This window comes from Stenella coeruleoalba (genome assembly GCF_951394435.1).
Source record: "Stenella coeruleoalba genome assembly, chromosome: 2".
NCBI lineage: Eukaryota > Metazoa > Chordata > Mammalia > Artiodactyla > Delphinidae > Stenella > Stenella coeruleoalba.
In genome coordinates, this window is record NC_137147.1 from 48,198,169 (window position 1) to 48,225,127 (window position 26,959).

General features: G+C 37.7%; 1 protein-coding gene across 16 annotated transcripts in view; it reads right to left on the bottom strand.

Moving 5' to 3' along the window:
- The window catches only part of FRMD6 (FERM domain containing 6), a 446,878-nt gene that overhangs the window by 14,346 nt on the left and 405,573 nt on the right, over window positions 1–26,959 (bottom strand). For 15 of the 16 annotated variants that reach the window (XM_079913661.1, XM_079913660.1, XM_079913656.1 and 12 more), the window contains 7 exons: window positions 18,846–19,090; window positions 13,090–13,180; window positions 10,016–10,119; window positions 8,963–9,039; window positions 6,590–6,776; window positions 3,290–3,445; window positions 8–73 (listed from right to left, as the gene is read on the bottom strand). In XM_079913661.1, coding sequence (XP_079769787.1) covers window positions 8–73; window positions 3,290–3,445; window positions 6,590–6,776; window positions 8,963–9,039; window positions 10,016–10,119; window positions 13,090–13,180; window positions 18,846–18,944 — 780 coding nt within the window. In that variant the 5' untranslated portion in view covers window positions 18,945–19,090. The remainder of the gene's footprint in view (window positions 1–7; window positions 74–3,289; window positions 3,446–6,589; window positions 6,777–8,962; window positions 9,040–10,015; window positions 10,120–13,089; window positions 13,181–18,845; window positions 19,091–26,959) is intronic. The other variant, XM_079913662.1, reaches the window with a different exon arrangement.

Here is a 26,959-nt window from a genome sequence, read left to right on the forward strand (position 1 = left end):
AACTAACCTGAAAAATCTGTATTCCCCGCATGGTCAATCCAAGGGTCAGAGAAGCTTCAATTTCCCTTTTATCCTATAGGAATAAAATTGTATGAAAAAGTATATTTTTCTTCTATAATGAACAATTCAGCACCAAAGAAAAGAACCAAAGATAAATTTCAGGATTAGAAAGCTTTTGACTTAAAATAACTTTGCTTGTCTTTCTGCATTCCTTGTTTTCTATAAGATTTAAGAAAATCATGGGCACATATTAAATCAGTAATGGTATTTTCTACTTTCTAAATCCCTGCGATTTCAAAGTTTTAGTGTTTTTACTATATTATATACACTTTCATATCTGACAATATTCTAAATATTTGTGTTACTGAGAACTCCAGTAAGACTATTTTGCTGCTTTTACATCATTTCTTTAATCTTCTCTCTTATGCTTAATCTTTTTTCAGAAGTTAGAATCTTGAATATAAAGTCATAGTTATATTCTGAGATGTACTAGACTTTATATGTTTAAAACTGGTTAAATCTCCCAACTCTGAAAACAAAGTCAGAGGCAAGCCTGAATAGTTAATGCCCTTTCATGAAGATATCTAATAAAGTTATAAAAGCTTTACATTCAGTTAGTCTTGAAAGAAAATACTTATGTTTAAGAAGTTCAATTATCACTTGCCAATATGATATACATTCTACCAGCTAAACCATAAAAAAAAAAAAACTACAACAAGTATAAGGGAAAAAACTGTACAATTAAGAATGTATTCTGAACTTGGCCACATCTTCTAAGTGCTCATCTGTAACAAGTGGATATAAGGTATAAAGTTCAAACTAGAAAACAAAATTGCTGAGTAACTAAAATATTTTCATTATGAGATTTCTCAATAAAAACAATAAATGAGTACATGCAGATCTTTATTACATTTACTGCCAGTTTTTGCATGATCAGGGAAAGGAATATTTTTAGAAAATGCATCCTTACCTGGCATAGTAAAGAGAAGCCACAGCCTATTTTCACTATTGGGGCTTTTTTTTTCCCATTAATACTCTTTACATCAAGAAAGGCACACACAGTACAGGTTTAACAGGAGAAACAAATCCATCACTATGAGCTTAGGCCAATTTCCCTTTCAAGGCTGTTCTGATTGCTTCCTGAAATAAGATTGTGCTCATAAAAATGCTGGTAGTGCGTGTATGAGGTGCATATTACTGGGAAAGAGGCACAGAGGTTTTTGTTGTTGTTCTTGTTGTTTTAAGTTTCCTGTCTTCTGTCTCCATTTTATTAACAGGACTTAAATGAAGCAGTTTTAATGGCGGCCACGTGATTTCTTTAAAGAATGAAAATTCTGCCTATAAGGAAAACATATCTACTTCCCCACCTCATTCAGTTCACTAGTATTAGTTATCTTGTTTTAAGCAGACCAGAAGGATTTTCTATGACACATAAAAGTAGTGCACTTTAAGCAAATTGAAAAATTAATTTTTACATGAAAGATAAACTGGAGATATCTACTTCACTAAAGGATTCCTAATAGGAACTTAATAGGATTCTTTAAAATACCAAAGCTTCCCTACAAAATAAAAAGCAACCAATATTTACTGAGCATTCACTAATGTGCCAGGCACTCCATCTGGTTATTTCAGATTCACCATCTTGTTGAATCTTCCCAACCTGTGATATGTATAGGATCATTTCCACTTAACAGATGCCCAGGATTGTAGCAACAGTTGCCTAGGATCCCAGCAAGAGTGAATGCTGATGGAGGGTTTATAAAGCCACAGTCTTTCTGATATATCATTCATACTTCTAATAGATTTAAAAATATAAATTTATTGTCAAAAAATGTCATTTATTTGCATTTTCTCAGATAAATTGAGGTGTCACAATGAACTCCCTTAAAAGAAAAAAAAGAACTCAGTCTTCCAGGAATTTAGCTGAAGAGATCTTGTGGAACTCTATGCCTTTGAAAAATGACAGGGCATTAACAATGCATCTCTTGAGCATGAAAGAGAAAAAATAACATCCTTTGCTCTCTTTTTAAGTCTTTTGAACCAGCCAGGAAAATTACCCAGCAATATATCCAAACTACGGTCTAGTCTCCAATTGTCTAGTTACGTTAATCTTACCACAAAGGATGTAGGAGAGATAACAAACCTAATAATAACAATAATAATGGTAAAGGCAACACGTTTAATTTCATGCCTAACACGTGCTAGGTACTGTTTTTAAACACTTTTCACCCACTAATTCCTTTAGTCTTCAATAAACCTCAGAGTTTATTGGCTTTGTTACCATCCCCATTTATCTATGGGGAAACTAAAGCACAGAGAGGCTAAGTAACATGCCTAAGGTTACACAGTAAGGGGTGAAGCTGGGATTTAATCCCAGAAAGGTAGGCCCAACAGATCACACTCTGAACCACTTCATCCTATTTGGTTGGAGAATAAATATACCTTTGAATACTTAAATGGGAATTCAAGGGTTCTTGCCATGGAAGTGATACTTGTGAAATAGGGAGAGGAGTGGGAAGGAGAAGCAGGAGAGAAGACAGAACATATTGCCAGTGATTCCCTGCAGAGCCCACCCCAGTTATTATTTGGGTCTGTGACCTCTGACCCAGGATGGAAAAATGAGGCTAGAGACACAAGAACACAAAACACAAGGACACAGGAGAAAGGCAGTATCAAACTTTAGAGTGACAGCACAGAGTCAGTGGTTTAAGCACACAGGCTCTTGTCAAGTAGACCTGGGTTGAATCCTGGCTCTTACTAGTTTTGTGATCTTTGGTGTGTATCCTGGTCTGTAAAATGAAGATTACAGTCCTATCTTATAGTTATGAGGATTTTTAAAAGAGGATAAATATAAAGTGGCCCCATAAACACAATACTCCATAAACATTAGCTATTGTGGCGATGTTCTTATTACTAATGGATACATGCAGGTACGGCTTCACTTCAAGGAGTATTAAAAATTACTGATCGAACAAGTTGCAAATGTTACTCCTCAAGGCAGAAATGCGGATTTGGGAAGGAGAAAAATAACTATTTCATAATCGCTGAAAAGCCAGATGCACAATTTACAGCCACTTGTTATCTCAATACTAGGACCATTAAAAAGACTCCATTCTGCTCCCAGGACTGAGGAAAAGCATCATTGACTCCAAGACTGACCAATGATGACAAACAACGGTTGAAATGAAATTCTTTTAAAAGCCCATTAAAAAAAATTAAAAGGACAACTTTAAATAAAAACGTCTCCTGATCAAGGAGGTATGGCTGCAGACCTACTGCAGTTTTGTACCTTATACAATCTGTAGTAGTGAACGGCAACATCATCCAGTCGGACGGCCTCTTTGATATATTTAAGATGAGCCTCAGAAGCTGTCAGTGCGAACTGATCTTTGTGCATGTTTGGAATGTGCTTCAGGATGTAGTCCTTCCCTCTCTTGGAAACAACCTGTTGGAATACAATGGGAGCGCAATGCAACATTTGTTGGAGGGATGCAAATACTACCCTCATCTCCCAAATGATGAGAACCGAAAACAGGCCATGTAAATTGGCTGATTTCCATTAGAAAATTCCCACGCTTATTCTTTTTTGATCATCTGTTATGTGACCTGGCTGAATCAGCTAATACTAGAAGCTACAGAGTCAATTTAGCTGTAGTACTCCATATCTAAGAAGAAAAATCACAAGAAATGGGAAAAATATGTTCTCTTGGCTTTAAAATCACCAACAAAGAAAAACCATGCAAACTTGCACAATTTTGTCCACCTCACTGCTTATACTTGCAGAATTATTGGTACCATGAAATGCAGCCACTGTCAGCACATCTTCAGGGTCCGGATTCTACTTAACTCTTCTAAAATTACAGCCACAGAGTGGGAGGTTCTAAATGTTAATCCGAAGAAAGCAGGGGACTGCGAGGAATTCTCAGAAACATTTCTGGTTTTTGCATAAGAGGCTGATATGAACACTCTACTCAAATGCTTATGAGAAAACAGTTTCACTCAAATATTCATTACAATTCACTGCAACTTCAGTTTTCAACAGACAGTAGTCAAAGCTTTTAGATATCAAAAATATATAGTATCCAGAAGCTGCAGGTTCAAAGAAAGGTGTTGATAAAAGTCTTAGCTGATTTCACGAAGATTATAAAATATGGAAAGAATTATGCAAAGTGAACAAAAAGCATTTTAGTGCTTAAAATGACCAGGATTTGAAAATTAGAGAATTTTTAGTTTTATTATTGTTTTTATAGTTACTGATGTTTTGTTTCTTCCTATGAATATTTTAAGGAGAATTAAACATGATGAGTTATTATTGGCCAATAATCAAGTTTTGCTGAGAACTCAAGTTACAGATTTTTCTTTCTAGGTTCCTTTTACATGGAGATCACCTAAATCAGTACTTGTCAACCTTTTTCAGGTCAAAGAACCCCTAGAAAATAATATCTGTAAGGGCAATGAAGTAGATGATTTTGGTGATCGCAAGGGTTGAGGAAGCTGGTATCTCAGCACCCTGGGTGCCATGGCACACTAATGGGAAGCTCTGCTTTAAAGACCAAGGGTCACTGAGTACCTGATGATAACTAAGGGAATGTAAATACAGGTTAACTTTGGCCCAACAGACATTGCTATGTAATAGCCTGACATCTTTTGTGGGTTTTCTTGAACAACTGAAGCACTGTCAGCCAGTGAACAAAAACTTATATTGAGCACCGTGATGTGAAATGCTGAAGAAACAGAAAAGGTTAAGTTTATGCCTGTCCTTTAGAATATGCTAAGAAATACTTAGATCACTGGGTGCAAGAGACAAACAGAGAATTTGAAAATCAAATACTTATGTTCAGGGTCTTATTGAGCCCAGAGGAGGGGCACTGGGCCCCTAGACAGTCTGCCCAGGGAACCACACCTGAGCTGATGAGCAGGAGTAGCCAGGTGAAACAGGGAGTGGGCCTCACCAGCTAAAGGAGCTGCAGACAGAAAGGCCCAATGTGAGAAACACCACAGGAATTGCTGGGTGTTGCTAGAACACAACACACAAGGTGCAGGACAACCAGAAAGGAAGCTGGAAAGGCTGGCAGGGACCCATGCTGGGAAGTTCCTAGGTCATGCTTGGGAGCCTGGGCTTCACTCCGAAGATGAAGGTTTAAATCAGAAGCAAAAACAACTCCTCTGCAAGCTGTGAGTAAAGCCTGAAGCAGGGACAACTGCAGGAGTGCTGATGAGAGCTGAAGCCTGGGAAACATGAAGAACCACTACGGGGAGGACACGTGGTAATGTTTAGGAAGTTAAGAGCAACAAAAATACAAGCGAATCTTATTTCTTAAGCTGGGTGATGCGGAATCAAGGGTTTATGTTAGAGGATGTTCTCGTTGACTGGGTGGGGCAGGGAGAAAGAAGGGTGATAAGAAAGAGCCCCGAGTGACTCAAGTTTCTAGGTGATCGGGTGGATGGCAGTGCCACTGGCTGAGGTTAGGAACACAGGGGTAGGAACGCAGAGAATTGAGGTGTGAAGAAGATGAATTTGACTTGGGACATTCTGAGTGTGAGGTGCCTATGGGTAAACAGCTGTCTTACAGACATAGGGGAGAGAAACAGATTCAGGAGGTGCCAGTACATAGGTGGTTGTAAAAAGCATTAATTTGGAGGAGATCTCCTGGGATGTGAGTGACTAAGTGTCAAATGCAGCAGAGAAATTCAGGAAAAGAAGTGAAAAGTGTCCACCGGATTTGGCAATTTAAAGGTCACTGCTGGCTTTAAGGACAGCACCATGAGTGGAGGGGGTGGTGAGGAAAGAAGGCAGATGGATGTGGGTTGAGGATTACACGTCGAAGTAAAGAAGCTAAAAAATCAAATATACATCGTCACTTTTTCAAGAAGCTTTACTGAGAAGGGAAGGAGAGATTGGTAGGTCTTCTTTCCCTCCCTCCTTTCTTCCCTGAGGATGGGGAGGTGTGAAGCAAACAAAGTATGTCCTGACTTAAGAAGAGTTAGTTGGGGTAGAGGCTGAAGATACGGGAGAGAGAGATGTCTCGGCAGAGACCTAGAGGAAGAATGGGAAGCGATATCAACAGGGTGGGGATGGAGAAAGGACCTCTGAGACCGTCAGTGCTCAAATAACCTAAGTTTTCTTGCTGAAATAAGGGGGTTGCTCCTCTTTTGAGAGTGAAGGAGATGGCGGTCAGATCAAGCAGTTTACTTATATTTGTTTCCTCAACACAGGAGAAGCTGTGAATGATCTCACCTTTTAAAGAGTAATGTGTTTCTCCCTTCGAAGGGAAAAAATGCTGCTTGAATTAAGAGGACATAAGACGGTCAAGGCCATGTAAATGCCAAAAGAAGGCTGGCAAATACCAAGTTCCACCATCTTTACGATGGATAGCAATCCTCTTCCTCATAACCCATAAGCAGATTGAGTCCATCGAGAGACTGTAGGTGCCACGCTCTCAAGTATGAAATGTGTATCTGCGCGTCATGGAGGGTGTACTGGCCATCAAACATCTGGGTTCCCAGTTCTTGTAGCAGCATGACTACCCACACAATGAACTAGAAATGTGCTAGAGAAAACACTTCAGAATTTGAAAACAGTGCCTACCCAAGATGGGAAGTAAGCTTCGGGCTCAAAGTATTTTCCATAGTGCTTATTCCTTTTGAAGTTCCCAAGATCAGCCTGCAGAGCGAAGGCTGCCAGCAGGAAGTAGGCCTCCTCTCGGAGCACACACTGGGAATGAAGAACTTGTTTTCTCAGGTGCCAGTAATAATAGTATCTTGCTGCTCTGTCACTAGGAAAATAAAACAGAACTCACATTTTGATGGAACAATCTAAAGGCATGTAAACAACCCCAATCCTGCTATCCATCTGGTGACAAGAGCTCTTCTGTTCCTGCTCCCTCCTCCCCCCTCCCTCCTCACTCACTGAAAAGGGGGAGGTTGTAGCTAATACCGGATTGCTGCCTAACTGCTGCTTCACCAAGTTCGCAGGGTGTCAGGACCCCAAGTCAGATTACCCAGACTGCAAAAATAACACTTCCTATGGCAATAGCATTTGATTCATTCAGAGAATGGAAAACAGATCTGAATCATTCCACTCCAATGTGGGATATACTACATTGAACAAGTATTAGAAGCCTAGGCATCTGTTGTCTGTATTAAAATAATTTTGCTACAATAATGCTGCACACATGACACAAATAAGGACAAATCTGAGGAGACAATCCTGGCTTGAATGTTATGCTGTCCTTTTTTGTTTTGATTTTCATCTGAGCACATTACAAATACACTAAGGCCCTTTTCAAAATATTTCTGTTTATATGCCCTACTAGAAAAGAATTTGCCTAACTATGAATAGTCTTTTTTTCCCTCTAAGAATGAATAAGGTGAAAACTCTCCTTAAATCTTTTTTTTTTAATTAAGTGGCTGTTACTTTATGGGTGTGATTTTATAGGCACATGTTGTAAGAATCATGATAGTCGTCACAAATGGAAATACGAATAGTGCACTCATTACAATCCATTGAGGTCAGAAATAAATACAGTCCCCATTAAATACACTGAGTAAGAAGTGCTGATTGGGGAAAAATATGGTCAAGCTCCAAAAAATGTCACAGGCAAACAGGACGCCTCTGTGATCAAAGTAAAAATGCAAGAAAAAAATGTGTGTGTGTGTATGTATTTAATGAGTATTTGTCTCCCTATTACTTTAGGTTGAATGTTCACCTGAGATTAATAGCTCATTAGTTGATGATAATAAAAACATACGGGTTTACTTTAACCAAGACTGTGTTTAAAAATGAAAAGTTTAAAATTTAAAAATAAAGCATTTATGTAATTTTTTTTTCCCTTATGACTTTTCAGAGCACTTCTTTTTATAATGTTGAGTACACAATGATTGGACTAGCTCATCACTGGGGAAAAGGGCAGAAGCATGGAGATCAATTAAACATTCATTAGTCCCAGGGGGCTAATTAGTGGCTAAATAATATATTTTCCTTCTTTCCAGCACATTCCATTCCAATTAAGTAAACTTAGAAAAAGTTTTATATAAACTGAGAATAACTAGAAAAGTTTCTCTGCTTTAAAAACATTCTTTACGGGCTAATATTTTTTACTTTTTAATTTGCATGTGGCAGTAACATAAATATTAAGAGCAAATCTCAGATACAACTCATTAGCCACATGTATCTTTGTCCCTTTTACGTGGGGTTTCTCAAAATTTAAAAATAAATAAGTAAAACACAGAGTTCACATTTCTAGTATTTTCTATCAGCCAACAAAATCACCTCTGAAAGTCTTCCAGCACTGAATCCTCCTATATAAATAATAAACTGAGCTTCTAAACTGGGGAATTCTGAGTCTGTATCATGAGCACAGTATTATTCATGCACCTGCCTCCAGAAAAAGAATCAATTACCTGCCCTTGCCAAACTGCATCTAAGATTCTCACAGGATACCTCCACTGGGCGTAATCTTAGCTTTAAAGCTACTGCCAAGAACAGAAGCAAGACCCCAAAAGTGAAAAGAAAACCAGGCTATATAAACACCCATGCATTTTTATAGGAATGAGTTCCTGCTGCTGTTCCACTCCTCACACCACCACCAGAAAAGAATATAATCCATTAACCAACTTTCCACTTTACACGAGTGCTAGTTCTTTCTTATCTTTTTGGTGACTGATTTGTTATTGAAAATGTGGAGTAGAGAAAATGTGAGCTGATGAGATTGTTAACATTTTCACTGATAGTCTAACATTATCACTCATTCATTCAACAAATGTTTATTGAGTGTCTACTGTACCTCTGTTTTAGGGACTGAAGATACATGCGTGCGTAAAAAAAAATTTTTTTTTAATCCCTGCTCTTTTATATTCTAGCAGGTGGAGACAAACAATAAACACAAGTACTTTATCTGATATGTTAGAGGATGAGTACTGTAGAAAAATAACGGTTCGGAATTTCTCCCTGTCCTCATACCTGATCAATCGGCCATTTTCCACATAGTACTGCACACGGAAGTGGATGATCATAGGGGGTCCAAACTGGTCAATACCCTAAACAAAGACATGCGTAAAAATCAGGCTGTTTTTAGTTACTTCAAAAGTGGGTTTCAAAAACAACAAATACCATTATTTACAAGTAACTTTTTAAACACTAAAAGGTTTGATCTACTTCTAATGAGTAGGGGCTTGCAGCGGGTAGACAGTTGTCTCAGTTGTCCTAGATGGATACCAAGTTTATGTGAAAACGGGAAGTTTTATAACTATATCTGATACTCATTCACTGTAATGCCAATGACAACATACGGGAAGATAAAAATAAATGCCAGTGGAAATTTCTAGCTGAGATCCAGCTCCTCTCTCAGCTCTGTCCCCTGTGGTGACCATTTGCTCCTCATTACAATGTTCTGTTCGTCTGACATTCCACATACCAAATGCTAACATGCTGTTTGTTTATTTAGACCTTCAGGTTCCTTACTTTGTAGTTGGCTTTGAAGTAGCCTTCCAGTTTACTCCAAGAATTCTTAAATACAAATTGGAGGATTGAGGATTAGACACTGGGGATTATTACTGATTTTCGAGGGGGTGATCTTGAAAACACTAGGTAAATTCCCAGTGAATGCTCCCCTATGCAAATGGAAGGCACTGGTTCAATAAAGTAACAAAATATCAAATGTAAGGATAGTAAAATTGGATTTTAAAATGACTAATAATTTCTAGACTATCAGTTTTGACAACTAACGTGGCCAAAGAACAGGAATAAATACTTTTTCCATGCTTTTCATTTCAAAATATTATCCCAAGATTACTAAAAGGTTATTATCCAATATTATTTTAGCAGATATTCAAAATCTATTGCTACATGCTATAAGCTATTAATACTTCACTAATGTGATATTTTAGAACTTATAATTCATTTCGCTTTCCCAATATTTACTGTATAAAGTGTTAAGATATTTTTCTAATGTATAATAATTAAAATAAACCTTTTAAAAAATCAAAAGAATTTTGCTCATAAATGTAATCTCACCCAAGTGACTTCGTATTGTCGTACCTTGCTGGCCTCTTTCTTCCATTCTTTTGGACAATACTTATAAAGCTTTTGTGACAACTCCATATACACATGTTCATTATCTGCACATTAAAAAAAAAGGAGACAAGGTGATAAAGGATAGATTTTTTCAAAAGAAAAGAAATGGGTTTTTCAAAAAAGCCTCCAGATTTGTGAATGTACTCTGAATTCACATATTACCAAGAAAACTCAACAGGATATTAAAAGATAAAAGGTTCTGTGGGATAGACATTAACGACAAGCTTTATGAATTATTTTGCTTTTGCAATACAGAACATGTCTCGTTAAAAATATGTTAACATTTAGAAGAAGTATTAGATTCCAACTCTTACTTTTACTTAGTTTCTGGGGTCGTTATAACTTACAGTTTAACTTCCAACACTGTGGGTGTTACTCGGTTTTAGAAAAACATGCTCTTGTTTGGCTCACAGAGGACTCATCTCATAAGTGCAAAGTAATGAAACAGGGCAGAAACACCGCCTTAATTGTTACGTAAGAAATTAGAAAACACTGATGAGAACCAACCCATTTCCAAGTGAGGAGCCTGACCCATGTGTTTTGTGAAGAATGGTCTTTAAGACCCATGTGCTTTGTGAAGAGAAGTCTTTTAGACTATTCCTTCTCTGTCTCCTCCACATAAAACAGCATGAAGAAATGATAAAGCATTACTCGCACTGCCTTTGGGATTGACCTTGTGGGAAGAGGAGAAGAATCTTATGCAAAACAAGAATGAATGCCAAAATATTTCTTCAAGGGAATGATGTCCTTAAGATGAACAGAAAATAAGACTGCTAAAAAACCCATATAAAAATGATCTAAACATGTGAAAACAAGCTGGTAAAAAATGTAAAAATTTTCTGATTTCCCAAATGGACTCTTTTAAAGAGAGAGATATTTCATATGAAAAGCCTTCCTATCTTGTACAGTTTTCAATCTTTTTAAAAAAAACTCCTTCTTTTTCCTCTAACCATCACTATGGGGGCATGCTCTTGGAAAGCCCTGGATACAAATGTACTCATTCTGGAAGAGAAGTGTGTCTCTTTGACTGCTTCAAGGATAACACACTTGACCACACTGTCACTCATGACTGAATGTTGGAGTTTGACTGGAAAAGCATCATAAGAGAACAGGAAGGGTAAAGCTACTTTTTGTCTATGAATGGCATATTAAGTCAACCAGTTTGGACGAAACGGGTAAGGAAGAGGTCCCCAAACCAAGAGGACGCTACTAAAATCCACTTATCACGTCAACTAAAACTATCTCCCATCTCTCTTATGTTGCCAATTAAACATGAAATGGACAAGATCAGACAACCTTACTGTTGAATCTGATTTGTGTTTGGCTTGAGTTCCTGTCTGAAGAAGCAACATAATGAATAGAACAGACTGTTCACCATAATGGCACATACATATTTTTTTAAACTATCACTGTGTCTCTACCATCTGACAGTTTGACCAGAGCTTTGTACTTCAGGAATTCTCAAGCACACATCAATCCTGAAAACAGGTGGAACAGTGATTTCCATTAGACCTGAGAGAAAGCTGAAATGGAGAGAAGGCAAGGGATATGTCTAAAGCCACATGGCTAGCTAGTGGTAGAACCAAAATCAGAACCAGGTCATCTGATTCCTGTTCCAATGTTTTTTTGCCATCCTGCAATCTCTCTTTTAAAAAGGACATCTGAGTGCTCGCTTCGGCAGCACATATACCAAAAAGGACATCTGAAAAACTCTTATTCTGAAACCTAAGGAAGCTGTAAACTGGTTTTATGAGATTGACTTGTTCAACAACAAAGATCAACAGTCTGGCTGTAGCTGTAGTAAGAATTAACTCTGAGTACAAAATAAAAGTAAGGTTACTTAGAATCTGTAGGGCATCTTATACCCCCAGACCCTTCCTTGAAAGAATGACTGAGGTGTGTACTAATACAAGGATAAAGCTGAGCATCTGTGTTTTTACTGCTTTCACTACCACAGGAAGAAGCTGAAGAGCAAATGGCTGGTTCCTCACTTCCTGCTCCATGCTCTCTGGCCTCTCCAGAGCTGTCTTTTTAGACAACTGAAAACTGCTCACTCACATTTTGGAGCTGAACTTGTTGATCAGTTGATCATGATATACTTTCCAACACGGTAAACCTAAGCACTTTATGGTACTAACCAGATTCTCAAGATATCATAAGCCTTTAAATTGAAACCAATTCCAATAGTATAAAATAATTCATATCCAAATATAAAATATAGATAAATTTCACAAAAAAAGGTCTCCTTGGAAAACTGAGCAAAGATTTGAAAGGTTTTTGGCATCTAGAAGACTAACTTAGAGAAATGTTAAAATATGATTTGAAAGAAGAACGCTTTAAGGAATGGCTGCACTTAAACCCTGGGAACTTAACTCTAACTAAGGTGTTATTGGCAGAGAAAGCTTATATGGAGCCCTTTGCTTGAAAATCTTCTCCACATAAAGTATACAGAAGAAACTGATCCCATTTCTCTAAGTCATGTGTTCTGACTGGAAAAAAGAGAAGGGGCAAGGAAGGAAAAACAGAAAATAAGAGTAAATTAATAGATCACTTTGTTATACTATATATTCAACAGCAAGAGAAGCTGAATAGAGGAAAGTCAGTTTTATTATGTCTAAATGTCTTTTAATGTTAAAAATTATAAAACAAATTAAATTACAAAAACATCCAATTTCCTACTAGCGCCAGCTGCTCCCTGAGTGCAAAGAAACAAAAATCAATCTTAGTTCATTAAAACATAAAAGAGCAAACACATAAAACCCAGACTCCTAAAGAGGAACAAATTTTTAAGTTCAAACCATAATAAATTCATGACCTAAAATTCTAAACTTGTAAGAAATACAGAACAGTACTCATATTAAAATATGAGTACTAGATTAAAAATCATGATCAGTTTATGGGTATTTTGACAATCATAATTACATAACAATATGCTCAATTTAAGTTACAGCTATAAAATGTCATTTCCTCAGGGACAGTTGGCTAACTCCATCAGAGATGGGATTGAGACTTACTTTGTATAACACTGAGTCCAAAGAGGTGACAGTCCTTTAGCCTGAGTAGGTCACACACCTGGACCAGCAACTGGTGACACAGAATTTTAACCTATAGGAAAAAAGACAAAAACAAACACACATTTAAGATAACAATTCAGCGAAGTCCAGACAGTGAGCCACAATCAGGCAACGTAATGCATCTTAAATACATGCCTTGAAGGGACAAGCTGACACTAGCAAAATGACAGTTGGTTTATGGAAATCACTTTAATCTGCAGCTGTGTTTCAATAATAATGATCACAATCCAAATTTCTACAACCTGGTAATAAAGTACCACTGCAATCTTGTACAAGACTCATAAATCTTAGGATACATGGATAAGGCCTTACTCTATAGCTGTGGTGCATGATAAATATGTATTTCAGAAGGAACCCCAAATAGCCTAATCAGATTATCAAAATTATTAATTTGGCAAGTATCTTTACAAAGGAAGTTTTCCTCTTGATGGTCTAAACAAAATGCTCACATACTGCACAATGAGTGAATACCTAGCTTTTATTTACTTTAATAATTGACACATCTTGTAAGTACCTAAACCAGGTTCTTTTTCTGAGTCCTAGTATAATTCAAACATAATAAAACCATATTAATTTGGAACTCTGGGGTTAAGTTATTCTGAAAAGTCACATGTTGAACGATAACAGTCTTTAAAAGATACAGTTCTAATGACTTTTCAAATGTTTAATGAGGTGTTTTGGGAGACAATAATTCTAATGAGTCTGCCTTGTTGAATTCAGAACCACTAAAGCTTATTAGTATTGGGATTGACACTAAGAGACCACGTGGGTCAATTTCTTCATCTGATAGAAGTAGAAAAGAAAAGCCAGGCAGCTTGCAGTCATGTAACTAGTAGTGGCAGAGGCAGCAACTCACACCTTTGCTCATTTTGTATTACAATATTTTTGTATATGCATATTAATAAAATATGTGCAACATGACAGTTTATCAGTGTAGGTACATATATTGTGTGGCATTTCCCCTCGTATTTGTAATATTAACTTGCAACTTCTTTCTTCAACAATGACGACAGTTACAGTTTTAACGATTACAAATTCTAAATTAGTTAACTCTGAATTAATGACTTCTTATCATACCTTAATATGTAACTCAGACTCAGAAAATAAAAACATGTTGAGATCTCTTGACAATTGAAAGCCAAACAATTCAAAATGTTGACAATGTCAACTGGAGTAAGAAAAATAGGTTTACAGCTCTTTTCCACATTCACTGTTAAATGGCAAATAATCTGAAGCACCTTATCCACTAGAAAGTGCAAAAAGTATTTATGTAAGGCCAGAGAGTACCACTTAGGCTGTTTTAGAAGTTACAGGAACTCAGTGAAGCTGGGACAGTGTCTTATTTTATATTCAGGATATACAGCAGGCACTCAGTAAATGTCTGATGAACAAAAGCTAGGGATCTGATTTTCCTGTGGACTCCTCACCTTCCTTCTGTTCCATGACTACAGACGACTCTCTGACCCACTGAGCAGATCATTTAGTAATGTGCCACGTAAGAATTTAGGGAAAATGTATCAATACGCATCCACCAACACCACTGGGGGAATACATTTGCCAACAGGAAATCAGTATCATCTTCGTTCACTAAAAAGACTTTGGATTTGAGTTCTATATTACTGTGTTTCCACTTTACAAATAAGCTTAAATAAAGAAAATGATAAAGTAATGGAGAAAGTGTCTAATGTTAAATAAAATTGAATTAGATACTACAAATTTGAGACTTCAGATGTCATATAGTCTAGGACTTCTTTAATCTTTAGATTTGACTGTATTTTAAAATGCCATGGGACTTTCCTGGTGGCGCAGTGCTTAAGAATCGGCCTGCCAATGCAGAGGACATGGGTTTGAGCCCTGGTCTGGGAAGATCCCACATGCCGCAGAGCAACTAAGCCCGTGTGCCACAACTACTGAGCCTGCGCTCTAGAGGCCGTGAGCCACAACTACTGAGCCCACGTGCCACAACTACTGAAGCCTGCGTGCCTAGAGCCCGTGCTCCACAACAAGAGAAGCCACCGCAATGAGAAGCCCGCTCACCACAATGAAGAATAGCCCCCGCTCGAACTAGAAAAAGCCCGCACACAGCAACGAAGACCCAACACAGCCAAAAATAAATAAATTTTAAAAATATAATAAAAAAATAAAATAAAATGTCATATACAAAGCACTCTGGGTAAAACGTGATAAAACGTTAAAAGAAAAATTCCAAACCACACGGTGTATGCAAAATGAACTATGTTGTAACTTTGTGTAACTGCTGTTCAAATAATGCTGTGCATTTCCCCCCCACACCTTATATAATTATTATTGTTCCGCTAGTTTAAATCAAGTATTTGGAGCCTAACTGATAAAGCTCTTTAACAACTATTAAGGAAATAACAATGTTCTTGTTTAAAAACTGTAATTAAGTAAGGTTGTGGCTGTGAAGTCTTACCTGCTGTGAAAACAAGCTTGAGTTTTTTGCATTTGCATATTATGAGTCTTTAAGGCTACATTTTAGCTGACTGTGAAATTTTTCAAGTTCTTTAATCTTCAGGAGCAATGGGAACATTAAAAAGTGCCATAGAGTATGAGGTATTAAGAATAAGAATGAAAGCATTATCTAAAAATATACTCTATATGGAACTTTCTAATAAAAACAGCATTTGATTCTCAATGTCAATGGTTTGATATTGAGCAAGAATGTTTAAAATACGCTCCAGAAAAAGAACTGTTCACTCTCTTCTCAGTGAAGAGGTGTAACCTCTTACCCATAATTTATATCACTCAAAAATTTTGTGGCTCCTACATTTACCATCATTTGATTTCCAAAAATTTCCAAGTTCCCATATTTATTACCTGATGATTAAAATCATTTAGAACAGTCCCTATTAGTTCAACTCATGGAGAATTAAAAATGACCAAAACACTAAATTTACCCCACATGCAGAAAGGCAACATTCTATCAACTACATTTGTCAGGGAACAAACTTTCTTTGTTTAAAAAAAAGTTTAGAAATGATTTAAAAAATGAGACCATTAATGAAATAGTTTTGTTACAGTTAATTTGTTCTACCACAACTCTACAAATATCAGCTGCTATTTTCCAAAGACAAAAATAACACTTTGTAGAACACGACAGGCCTTTGGCAGCCCTGAGTTGGCTTTCTAGCGAGGAGGGAACTCCATACTACTTAACCCAGTTCCTCCTCCCCGTCCTTTGGTCCAACAGCTTGCTTGCTAATGAGGAGTCGGGACATGGCAGGGCCGTCTATGGACCCTGGAATAAGAACAGGTCTACGTGGGAGTCAGACTCCACAGCTGAGTTTCATTAACAGTGAGACCACAGCTCAAAGAAATGAAAACAAGTGCTACTCTATTAAGTGCTCATTCACTGAGCAATTCCCAGGTACCACGCACTGTAATAAGCATTTATTCATGTTATGTCTTTCTATCCTCACAATGTCCCTGTGAGGAGAGTAAGATTATCTCCACTTTATAGAAGAGGAAACCGAAGCCAAAAAACTAACTTGCCCAAGGTTGCAGAGTAAATTGTGAAGTACAGATTTCCACCTACATCCCCCATCCTACCCTAGACTTACTAAATCAGCATCTCCAAGGAGTGGAGTCCAATAGTTTGGGTATTTAACAAGCTCTCCAGGTAATTCTGATGGACATCAAGTTGTAAAATCACTGATCTACAGGAACGAATGGACTGGCTATCTGCCAGTCTGTTCTCTGTAATTATCTTCCTCAGCTAAGATTTTAGTACAAATTAATTTCTTAGAAAATTATAGTCAGCTCCTAGTATTCCTCATGAAGTCAGATTAGTCTTCCTTCTAACTTACCTGAGATCAGTAAGGTTTTGCCCCATATCCTGTATATGAGCATACACACACATAAACACATGTATACACATTCCACCAGATGAAAAGACCGAAGAAGTGGAATGGAGAGAAGTTTCTTAAGTGCTTATGCTTATATTTATGTATATTTAAAAATTTTAATTGATCTTTTTATATAACTGTATAAAAGAACTCAAATAGCATATTCATGTATACATGTAAATTACATTTTGATATATTCTGACAGTGCCCATACTGACAAAGAATGATAATGTTGCCAAAAATAACAGCCTATCACTTCACAAAACCAAAACAACTTCAGGTACCCTGAGTAGAAATGTAGCTAATCAAAGGAAATTCTGCCTAACGGATTGATAAAGTTCATTCAACAGGCAGGTTTGATGCTCAGACAATTCCTGTGAGCAAAAACAAGGTTACATTAGTAAATCTGTGAAGAAACTGTGGTGACTGACAGAATAAAACCCAAATAATTATGGTAATAAGCAGAACCTTTTCCTATTTAAACTTTTAATGGAGCTATTTAAATGTCATATAGCTTCATTATAACATTTAGAAATATTCTTTTATACAGCAATTGGGTTAAAAATATAGTTGCATATAGCAAAGAAAACTAATTCAAGGCTTGCACTAAGGCAATTTTTCCCTTAATTCCATCAGAATACAATCAGTGAAAGAATATGAAAGTTGATAATAGGGAGAGGGGTTGAAAAATGCTAGGCATGATTGTGGTTACATAAAACTGTTCGGCAGTCTCTACCAAAGCTAAACATATGTGTACTTCATGATTCACAATCCACTGTCGGGTATAAGCTCAGAAATGTATACATATGTGCATATACATAAAATGTTCCAAATAGTTTCATTTGTAACAGCCCCAAACTTAAAATAACCCAATATCCATCAATAATAGTTGGAAAAGAAACTGGACATATTCATACAATGAAATATTATACAATAATGAAAACGGAATTACTGTCACATGTGATAGAATGGATGACTTTCACAGGCCAAATGTTGAGTACAAAAAATATACCCAGATATAAAAGTGAGCATATCACATAATTTTAGCTGCATGAAGTTCAGAAACAAGAAAATTACTCCATGGTGATAGAGGTGGGAATAGTCATTACCCTAGGGTGGAGATTACTGACTAGGAGGGATCACAAAAGATCTTTCTGGGGTACTAGAAATCTACTATATCTCAAGCTGGATGATGGTTACATGGATGTATACACTTGTAAAAATTCACTGAGCTGCTCACTGAAGATTCCTATACTTCACTGTAAGTAAATTATAAGCCAACTTTAAAAGTAAAAAATACAAAAAAGTATCATATTCCTCAATGTCCAGGTTAACTGAAAGAGTTAACTCTGACTCATGAACCATAAGCAACAGTTTAGTACTCAAATACACAGCCTATTCTTGAAATTGCCTAGACTTAGGCTACAGGTTACTATTAAAACAATGATCAAGCGCGTGTTAAAAAGCTAGCAATTATGTATTGCCATTTCACGTGTGTAGGTGACAACTCAAAATTATTTAAAAAGCAAACTCAGATATCCATAAAAATTGTATTTCAATAAAGGTTTAAAAATAGCAAAGTGTTCATGTTTCTATAATATAATAACCAAAATTCTCTTATTTTTACCAGACAGGAGAATGCTGAAAGCAGCTAAACTTAAGCCATAATTCAAAGTTTATACCTGTGTAGACCACTTTAATACCCCAATTCTCCCACATTATTAATGGTCTCATTCTGTAATGATTTCATCCTTAGCCAAGTCATAATTTGAATGTGGTCACTGGTGGGAACATCATCATTTAGACATTTCTAAAGTGGGATCTACTCACATTTATGATGATGTTCAGAGATTCATCGTTGGGAAGGAAAATACACACACTCCGGCGGTCTTGCATGACTCTGTTGTTATGGAAGTTCAATTTGTTCATTGTGTTGTGGGCTCTCTAGTGATCAGGGCTGGGCTCCGAGTCCTCGGCAATTCCTCTGGTTCCGAGCACTCCAAAGCCAAACTCTGCTCCTCATCACACGCCCTACAGAAGAAGCATCACGACGTTCGACTACGTGGGTTTCATAGCTGTAAAAAAAAGCCCAAAAGGAGGCTGTGAATAAAGGCGGTAAGGTTGGTGAGGAGAGAGAGGAGGAGAGAGACGAGGAGAGGAGCAGCAGCACGACTGGTCTCGTTGGCACAGGTACAGCACGTCTCACAGTGAGGGCTCCCTCGCTTAATCAATGAGAATGCACAGAAACGTACTCTGTGCTTTGCCCGCTATCAAGTGTTTTAAAACTTTCAGTGACTTCCCTGGGGGTCCAGTGGTAAAGAATCCGCCTTCCAACGCAGGGGATGCAGGTTCGATTCCTGGTCAGGAAATCAAGGTCCCAAACTAAGGAAACTAAGGTCTCATATGCCGCAGGGCAACTAAGTGCCACAACTACTGAGCTCACACACCTCAATGAGAGAGCCCGCGTACTGCAAACTACAGAGCCCACGCGCCCTGGAGCCGGCGTGCCTCAACTACAGAGCCCACGTACCCTGGAGCCGGCATGCCAGAGCTAGAGAGAGAAAACCCGCAGGACACAACTAGAGAGAAGGCTGAGCGCCATAATGAAAGACCCCAACTGTCTCAGTGAAGATCCCATGCGCTGCAACTAAGACCCAACGCAACCAAAAAAAAAAAAATAAGGAAAATAAATAAAATAACTATTAAAAAATAAACTTTCATTCAGTCATGAATTAAACATAAACCCTCTACATTTAAGGCAGTACTGTGTACTACAGGGCTCACAGAAGCAGAAGCCTGCCTTTGAGAAGTTTCCAGTCTCACATGGGAGAAAATGAAGGGTTCTGGAATAAACAAACAAAATGACAAAATTGCAACAACAACAAAATTATCAATCTCTTTCTTTTTTTCTTCCATTACAATCAAACTCAAATAAATGTCCTGGCTCTTACATTATATTCCTTCTTCAGCCACTGAGGTCTGGCTTCCACTTCCTTCTCTTCACCAGCATGGCTTTGCTACAGGAAGCCAGTGATCTCTAGACCATCAAGAGAATCCACAGGATTCATTTTGATTGATCTCTCTATGTACAACACTTACTGAGGTTGTTAAGCCCTCTTTACAACTTTTTTCTTCCTGAGTTTTTATGGTGCTGCTCTCTCTTCTGATTCTCTAACCTGACAATGCAAACTTAATTTTTCTATATGTTATTTCACCAACCAGTTAATACATAGAAATAACATGACTGTATAAACTATATTTGTATACCATGGATTTTGGATACCTCTCATATGTAATCAGTTTATTAACCCATGTCATTTTATTTTTTAACTTCTCTCAGATTTTCAGTGTATAGAATTTTGTTTGCAAGTAATGAAGACTTTATCTCCAATTTTCAATAATCACACTTTTATTTCTGTTTCATGTCTCATTGCATTGGCAAGACCTTGAAGAATAATTTTAAAACAATGGTGGATATTTTCTATATTTAATGAATGTGTCTAGTGTTTCATATATTATTGCTAATATAACACTATTCAACCAAGGTATGTTAAGACTATTTGTCTGTCAAACCATTAGTAATTATTTATATTGTTCCTTTCCAGCTACATTTGTAGGATATGTAGGAATTTCCAGGCAGAAAGTATAACCATACAGTTTTAATAGAAGAGCTATTATCACCGCTGACATAAATCAAAGCATACATGAGTCTTATTTGCTTAAGGTTCAATTTCCATCTGTTATCAGCAGGAAGATGGGACAGAATATATCTTACATGGCACCATGAGTAAATATAAACTAGTATTTCTTTTTAAAGTATGAATGAAATACCATCCACAAGGGAGCTACTCAAACTAAGTAAAAACATATACAGTAAGTATTTCCTTATTAGGAAGGTGACCAAAAGTCCCTTAGGAGTATTCTGCTTCTCTTAAAGCATAATAGCAATTGTTTCACATTAGGTTGCAGCCAGTACATCACCCTACAGGGTCACCAGAGGTCAGTGCTATAGTTCTCTCCAGTATGGGATGGTCAGCCCACGTGTTCTATGACCACAAACTAACTGCACTCCAAATCCAATCGTCAATCTGCAGAACGCACACTTTTAGTTTAACAGTTCCAACGCACCAATTGGAGGACCAGTGTCGGCTGCATCAGAATCACCTAGGTGTTTGTAATAAATACAGAATCCTGAGCACAGTGACATTGCTACTGACTCATAATCTCCAGGGTCAGCGCCCAGGAATCTTAATCTTTTAAAAAAGCTCCCCAAGTATTTCTGATATGCAGTCACATATGGAAACAACACTTTAGCTAAAAGAAAGAAGTTGCTGAGCAGAGGGGTGGATATAACACCTTCATAGAAGATACTGGGAAAATATCTTGAGGTACAGAATTAGGGATAAGCAACTATGTGAAATATAGCACACATCATCACTATAACTAAAAAAAAAAGTCCTCAACATTTTCAAAGGTATGAATTCCTAAATCAGGTCAAATTTGTGTACTCAGAATGTTCTCCTAAAAAATGTAACTAGGTGAGGAAACAGGATATCCTGTATAACCTCTCTTAGCAATTCAGAAAGCACTGAAGGCTCTGAGAAGTCCTACGGGCAATTTCTTAAATTTAACTTAATAATTCTCAAACTTACTTGGGCACAGAATATTTCCCCACAAGAAAAATCTATTAAGGTCCTGTAGAATAATATTCTCAGGCATACCACCTGAGAAATACAGTTCTGAAACAATTTCATTGTCAAATATTATATTTCATGGCAAAATTTTTCCCTATGAATTGATACATTCCAAAATTTAGGCCTCCTCTCTGACATTAAAATCTTTTCAAGAAATTATAAGCTATGATTAAATGTAACTTGTTTAAATTCAAACCCTTAAATGATATTAATCTCAGTATAATTATTCAAATCTATACTTCAAATTGAGTTACTCATATAATTTTCCATTTCTAATTAAACTAATTAAAGGGGGATAATTCTACTGACGTAATTTCTAGAATTTAAAAAATAAACTAGGGAAAAATATCTTCTGATTTTTGGGATGTTTCCAGAGCCTCATTAAAATAATTTTAAAATTTCATGGATATGATTTTTATTTACTAGTTTGTTTATGGTTCAGATAGTGCAGTATTAAAAAAAAAGACTAGAAGAGGATTATTGAAGAAAATTTTATAAAAGCAGAGTCTTTAAGAAGCGGTGCTGCTTCATTGCTCCTTTTTCTGCTTTGAGGATAGCAAACTAGAAAAGCCCTGAAAGAGAGATAGTATTAAGATTTTACTTTACCCAGGCCTGCATTAAAGCTGATTAAAAGGTTCCACTGAAATAGCAAAATACCCATATCTCTAATGTGCTTCGGTATAAGATTTAATCTTAAGTTGGAGAGTCCTGGGGGAAAGAATTCCACTAAATTTAAACTAATTTTAATCATAGAATTTAGCCTCTGAGCCATTGGCTACTTATTCTGTATCCTAAGCTAAATCCCAACTCAGTCCCAGGAGGGCACATTTCCTACTCCAGGGCAGCCCTTGTCTGTTCAACCATCTTGGGATAGATTATTTATGAAGAACAAACCATGTTATAGTACCATATTTCCCAGACAACAACAAAACAGCTTAGATACTGATCAAACCCCATCCTGCCATCTTTACAAACACCCAACTTACAAATATAATGTTAAGCTATAAGATTTCCCCACTTGAATTTTAAACCCACATTATTGTAAATTCCTTACTTTCTGACAAGCCCCATTCGTTACAAAGTTACTTCATTTCTTTTAAGAATCAGGAAGCTACCACCTAGTATGGACATTCAATATTGATTTTCATTTTTTAGAAATTATTGGATGTAGGCTTTAAAACTGGGTCACCCTGGAATAAAAGTATGGGCTTTAGTTCATTATAATGTATCAATGCTGGTTCATTACAAATGTTCCACACTCATGTAAGAGGTTAACATGTAAGAGGAAAGTGGGTACCTGTGGGCTACAGAGGAACTCTGTGCTATCTTTGTAACTCCTGTATATCTAAACGTATTCTAAAGTTAAAAAGTTTATTTAAAAAAACCCTAGGTCACCAGAAACTTCCTACCCATACAATATGTATAGTCTCACTTTGAATGCAGGCAAAGGAGGATTCTCAATTCTGAGACTGTCGCCCTAAAAAAAGTGAACAGGTGGTTAATTTGATAAGAAAAGTACTATAATGCAAGCAAGTCTAATAGGCATATTTACACAGTCAATAAGGTATCTCTATTACCTAACAAAACTAAGGCAAACATTATCTTGAAAAACTGGATTGCAGACAGCCCTATCTTTTAATTTAATCACTACACATTAATGAAACTCAAGTTATACACACAGCACTGTAGTATTTACTTGGTGAAAAGCAGAACACAAAAGCAATAGAAAATGTGCCCCTATACTCATGAATTCACCATCTAGTTAGGGATATAACAGGGCCAAGGTGCTTAAGATGATGACGTTGTCCCTGCTTGCCAAGAGCACACAGACTCCAATGGGCATTTCTTATGAAAAGACATAACAGATGACAGCATTAGGTATATGAATACTGTAGCTAAGATCATTTTGGAAAAAAAGGACATGGTCTTTTAATGAATGGTATCCTAAAAGTGATACCAAAATGCCTTTGGTAAAATTAGTTGGCTTGCTGTTGTTCACTTATTCATTCATTCATTCAGCATACATGCATTAAACACCTACTATGTGTCACGTGTTGTTGTGAGTGCTGAGTACACAGCAATGAACAAAACAAATATTCCACTCTAATGGAGACAGACAATATAGCGTAGATGGTGACATGTACTATGAAGAAAAATAAACCCAGAGTAGGTGAGAGAGTTGATGAAGATAATGTGGTAGTGTGGACTGCTATGTCATACACAGTAACCCGGGGAAGCATCTCTGACAAGTTGATGTTTTAGCAGATACCAGAACTAAGAGAGGGATGTAATTTATACCCTCCCTCCCTTCCTCCTTTCCTTCCTTATTTCCTTTCATTCATCCATCCATCCCAGGGAAGAGCTTTCCAAGTAGAGGGACAGTAAATGCCAAAGCTCACTTACTCTTCAGAAAAGGTAAAATAATAGCAATAATGATAGCTAACATTTACTTACTATGTGCCAAGTGCTGATGGTTATACTTATGGTATATCAAAGAAAACTGAAAACTCTTTGCCATGCTTCCCATGGAGAGGCGAGATCTGTTTCTCCTTCTCTTGAACCTGAGCTGACCCTGGACTAGTTCATACTCCGTCAAAGTTCTGCCTCATGGATGACTCAGTAACTTGTAGTTGTTATTCTTCTTGTCTATCTCCTCTATTCAGATCTTCTTAGAGCAGGGTCACTAGCTATGTGTGTATGTGTGTGTGAGAGTGTGTGTGTGTATTTTTAATCTCCAATGGCAGGCATATAGTACATGCTCATTAAAAGTGGGTTGTATGGCTTACTACACACATGTCTTTGGACAAGGAAGATTATACAGCAGGGTTTCTTAACCTTGGCACTATTGACATTATGGGGCCAAATACTCATTGTAGTGAGGGGCTGTCCTGTGCATTACAGGATGTTCAGCAGCATCTCTAGTCTCTACTCACTAAATGTAGGGAGAATCCCCCCACCCCCCAGTTGTGGCAACACAAAATATCACCAGACATTGCCAAATGTCAACTTGTGGGCAAAATCACCCATTGTTGAGAACCAATTGTTGAGAGAAAGTTTCCTTACTGAGTCACTATGGGCTACTTTTACCATCCTGCTATTTTTTAAGTAGTAGTATAATTCTTACCAAATAAACATTTTCCAACTAAAGGTCAGCAACTAAGTTCCAAACTCAGAAATCTGGATTGAACCTTGAAGTCAAATTTTTCAACGTCTTGAATGTCTAATGGCCTCTAGCTTCAGAACCACTTTGAAGTTTAGCCTTCTTGAAACTTCAATTTAATTTTTTTTTTATTTTTATTTTTTTTGCCATACGCGGGCTTCTCACTGTTGCGGCCTCTCCCGTTGCAGAGCACAGGCTCCGGACACGCAGGCTCAGTGGCCATGGCTCACGGACCCAGCCGCTCCGCGGCACGTGGGATCCTCCCGGAACGGGGCACGAACCCGTGTCCCCTGCATCGGCAGGCGGACTCTCAACCACTGCGTCACCAGGGAAGCCCGAAACTTCAATTTTTAATGGAGTATATTGCCAAGCTTCTCATGTAAGTAGACTTTCATTATTACCAGGTACTTGTTGCTGGCGAGTCCTATTATTATTATTATTTTTTTTTTCCGGTACGCGGGCCTCTCACTGTTGTGGCCTCTCCCGTTGCGGAGCACAGGCTCCGGACACGCAGGCTCAGCGGCCACGGCTCACGGACCCAGCCGCTCCGCGGCATGTGTGATCTTCCCGGACCGGGGCATGAACCCGTGTCCCCTGCATCGGCAGGTGGACTCTCAACCACTGTGCCACCAGGGAAGCCCGAGTCCTATATTTTGATCCCAGTATCTAGAAATATAAAAACTGACCTGGAAACAAATGATACCTGATTTTCAATTTGTCTGTATGCTCTCTGTATTACGAGAATATTTTCTTTCTTAAGTACGAGTCATTTGCTTACAAGGGTCATTTTGGATCCACAGAATTATTTTCCTCATATAATTTTATGAGTAAGTAGGGCTTCCCTGGTGGCACAGTGGTTAAAAATCCGCCTGCCAATGCAGGGGACACGGGTTCGATCCCTGGCCCAGGAAAATCCCACATGCCGCGGAGCAACTAAGCCTGTGCATCACAACTACTGAGCTTGCACTCTAGAGCCCGTGAGCCACAACTACTGAGCCTGCGTGCCACAACTACTGAATCCTGTACACCTAGAGCCCGTGCTCCGTAACAAGAGAAGCCACGACACTGATAATCCTGCACACCGCAACAAAGAGTGGCCCCCCACTCGCCGCAACTAGAGAAAGCCCACACGCAGCAACTAACACCCAACACGGCCAAAAATAAAAAATAAATAAATTTTTTTTAAAAAAAAAGAGTAAGTAAATTGTACATTTTATGGACTCTTTTGCAGTTACTGTTTTATCTAAAAAAGAAAGTAGCTGACATCTATCAGCTATCTGGAGCCAAACCCTCTGGAAAGAACATCAGACTCTTTTGTTGCTGTCTCTTTCCCACCTCTAACCATTGTTCTAGTAGATAAAGGAGGGACTGAAAAGCTGAAGATCACCTCCCATACGGTTGAACATCAGACGTTTAGAGACAATATGGACAGAATACTGATTAAGAAGACAGACTTAACCTCCCCAATCAGACAAACCTGAATCCTACCTAGATTCTACAATAAGAGCTGTATGAACTCGGGCAAGGAACCTAATCTGTGAGCCTGACTCTTCATCTGTAAAATACGTACTACTGGCCTACTAGGATTATTGGTCAGATTAAATGAGACAATGGACATAAAGTACTAGATATCAGGTTGTTGGGGGGATGCTCATTAAAATAACCATCATGAGTTGCCAGCTCATGAGAAGATCTACAACTGATTGACAAAAACACGTATCACCTAGAGATCTAGAGCTTAGAGCCAGCGGCAGCATCAGGGCTAAACTTTGGGATGTCTATTTGGGGTGGGGAAGTTAAGTCTACTGTTGGTTGTAAATGGGACAGCTGTATTATATAAGGTGGTAATTCCTCTGAAATTTTATGTATTGAAAAAGAGAAAGTATGTATGAGTGTATAGGTTCAAATGTGTGTGCTTGTTGACTAAAGGATGGAATGTAAAAAAACATCTGTTTTCATCTGCTTGGTACCATCTCTCCACTGGGGAGTGTCCCTCTCCCATCCCAGATATTTCCAGTGGAGCTATCAATCACAGTGTACACTCTACTCTGGAAGGGTAGGGATGTGACTCAAGGCTGGCCAAACTGGGT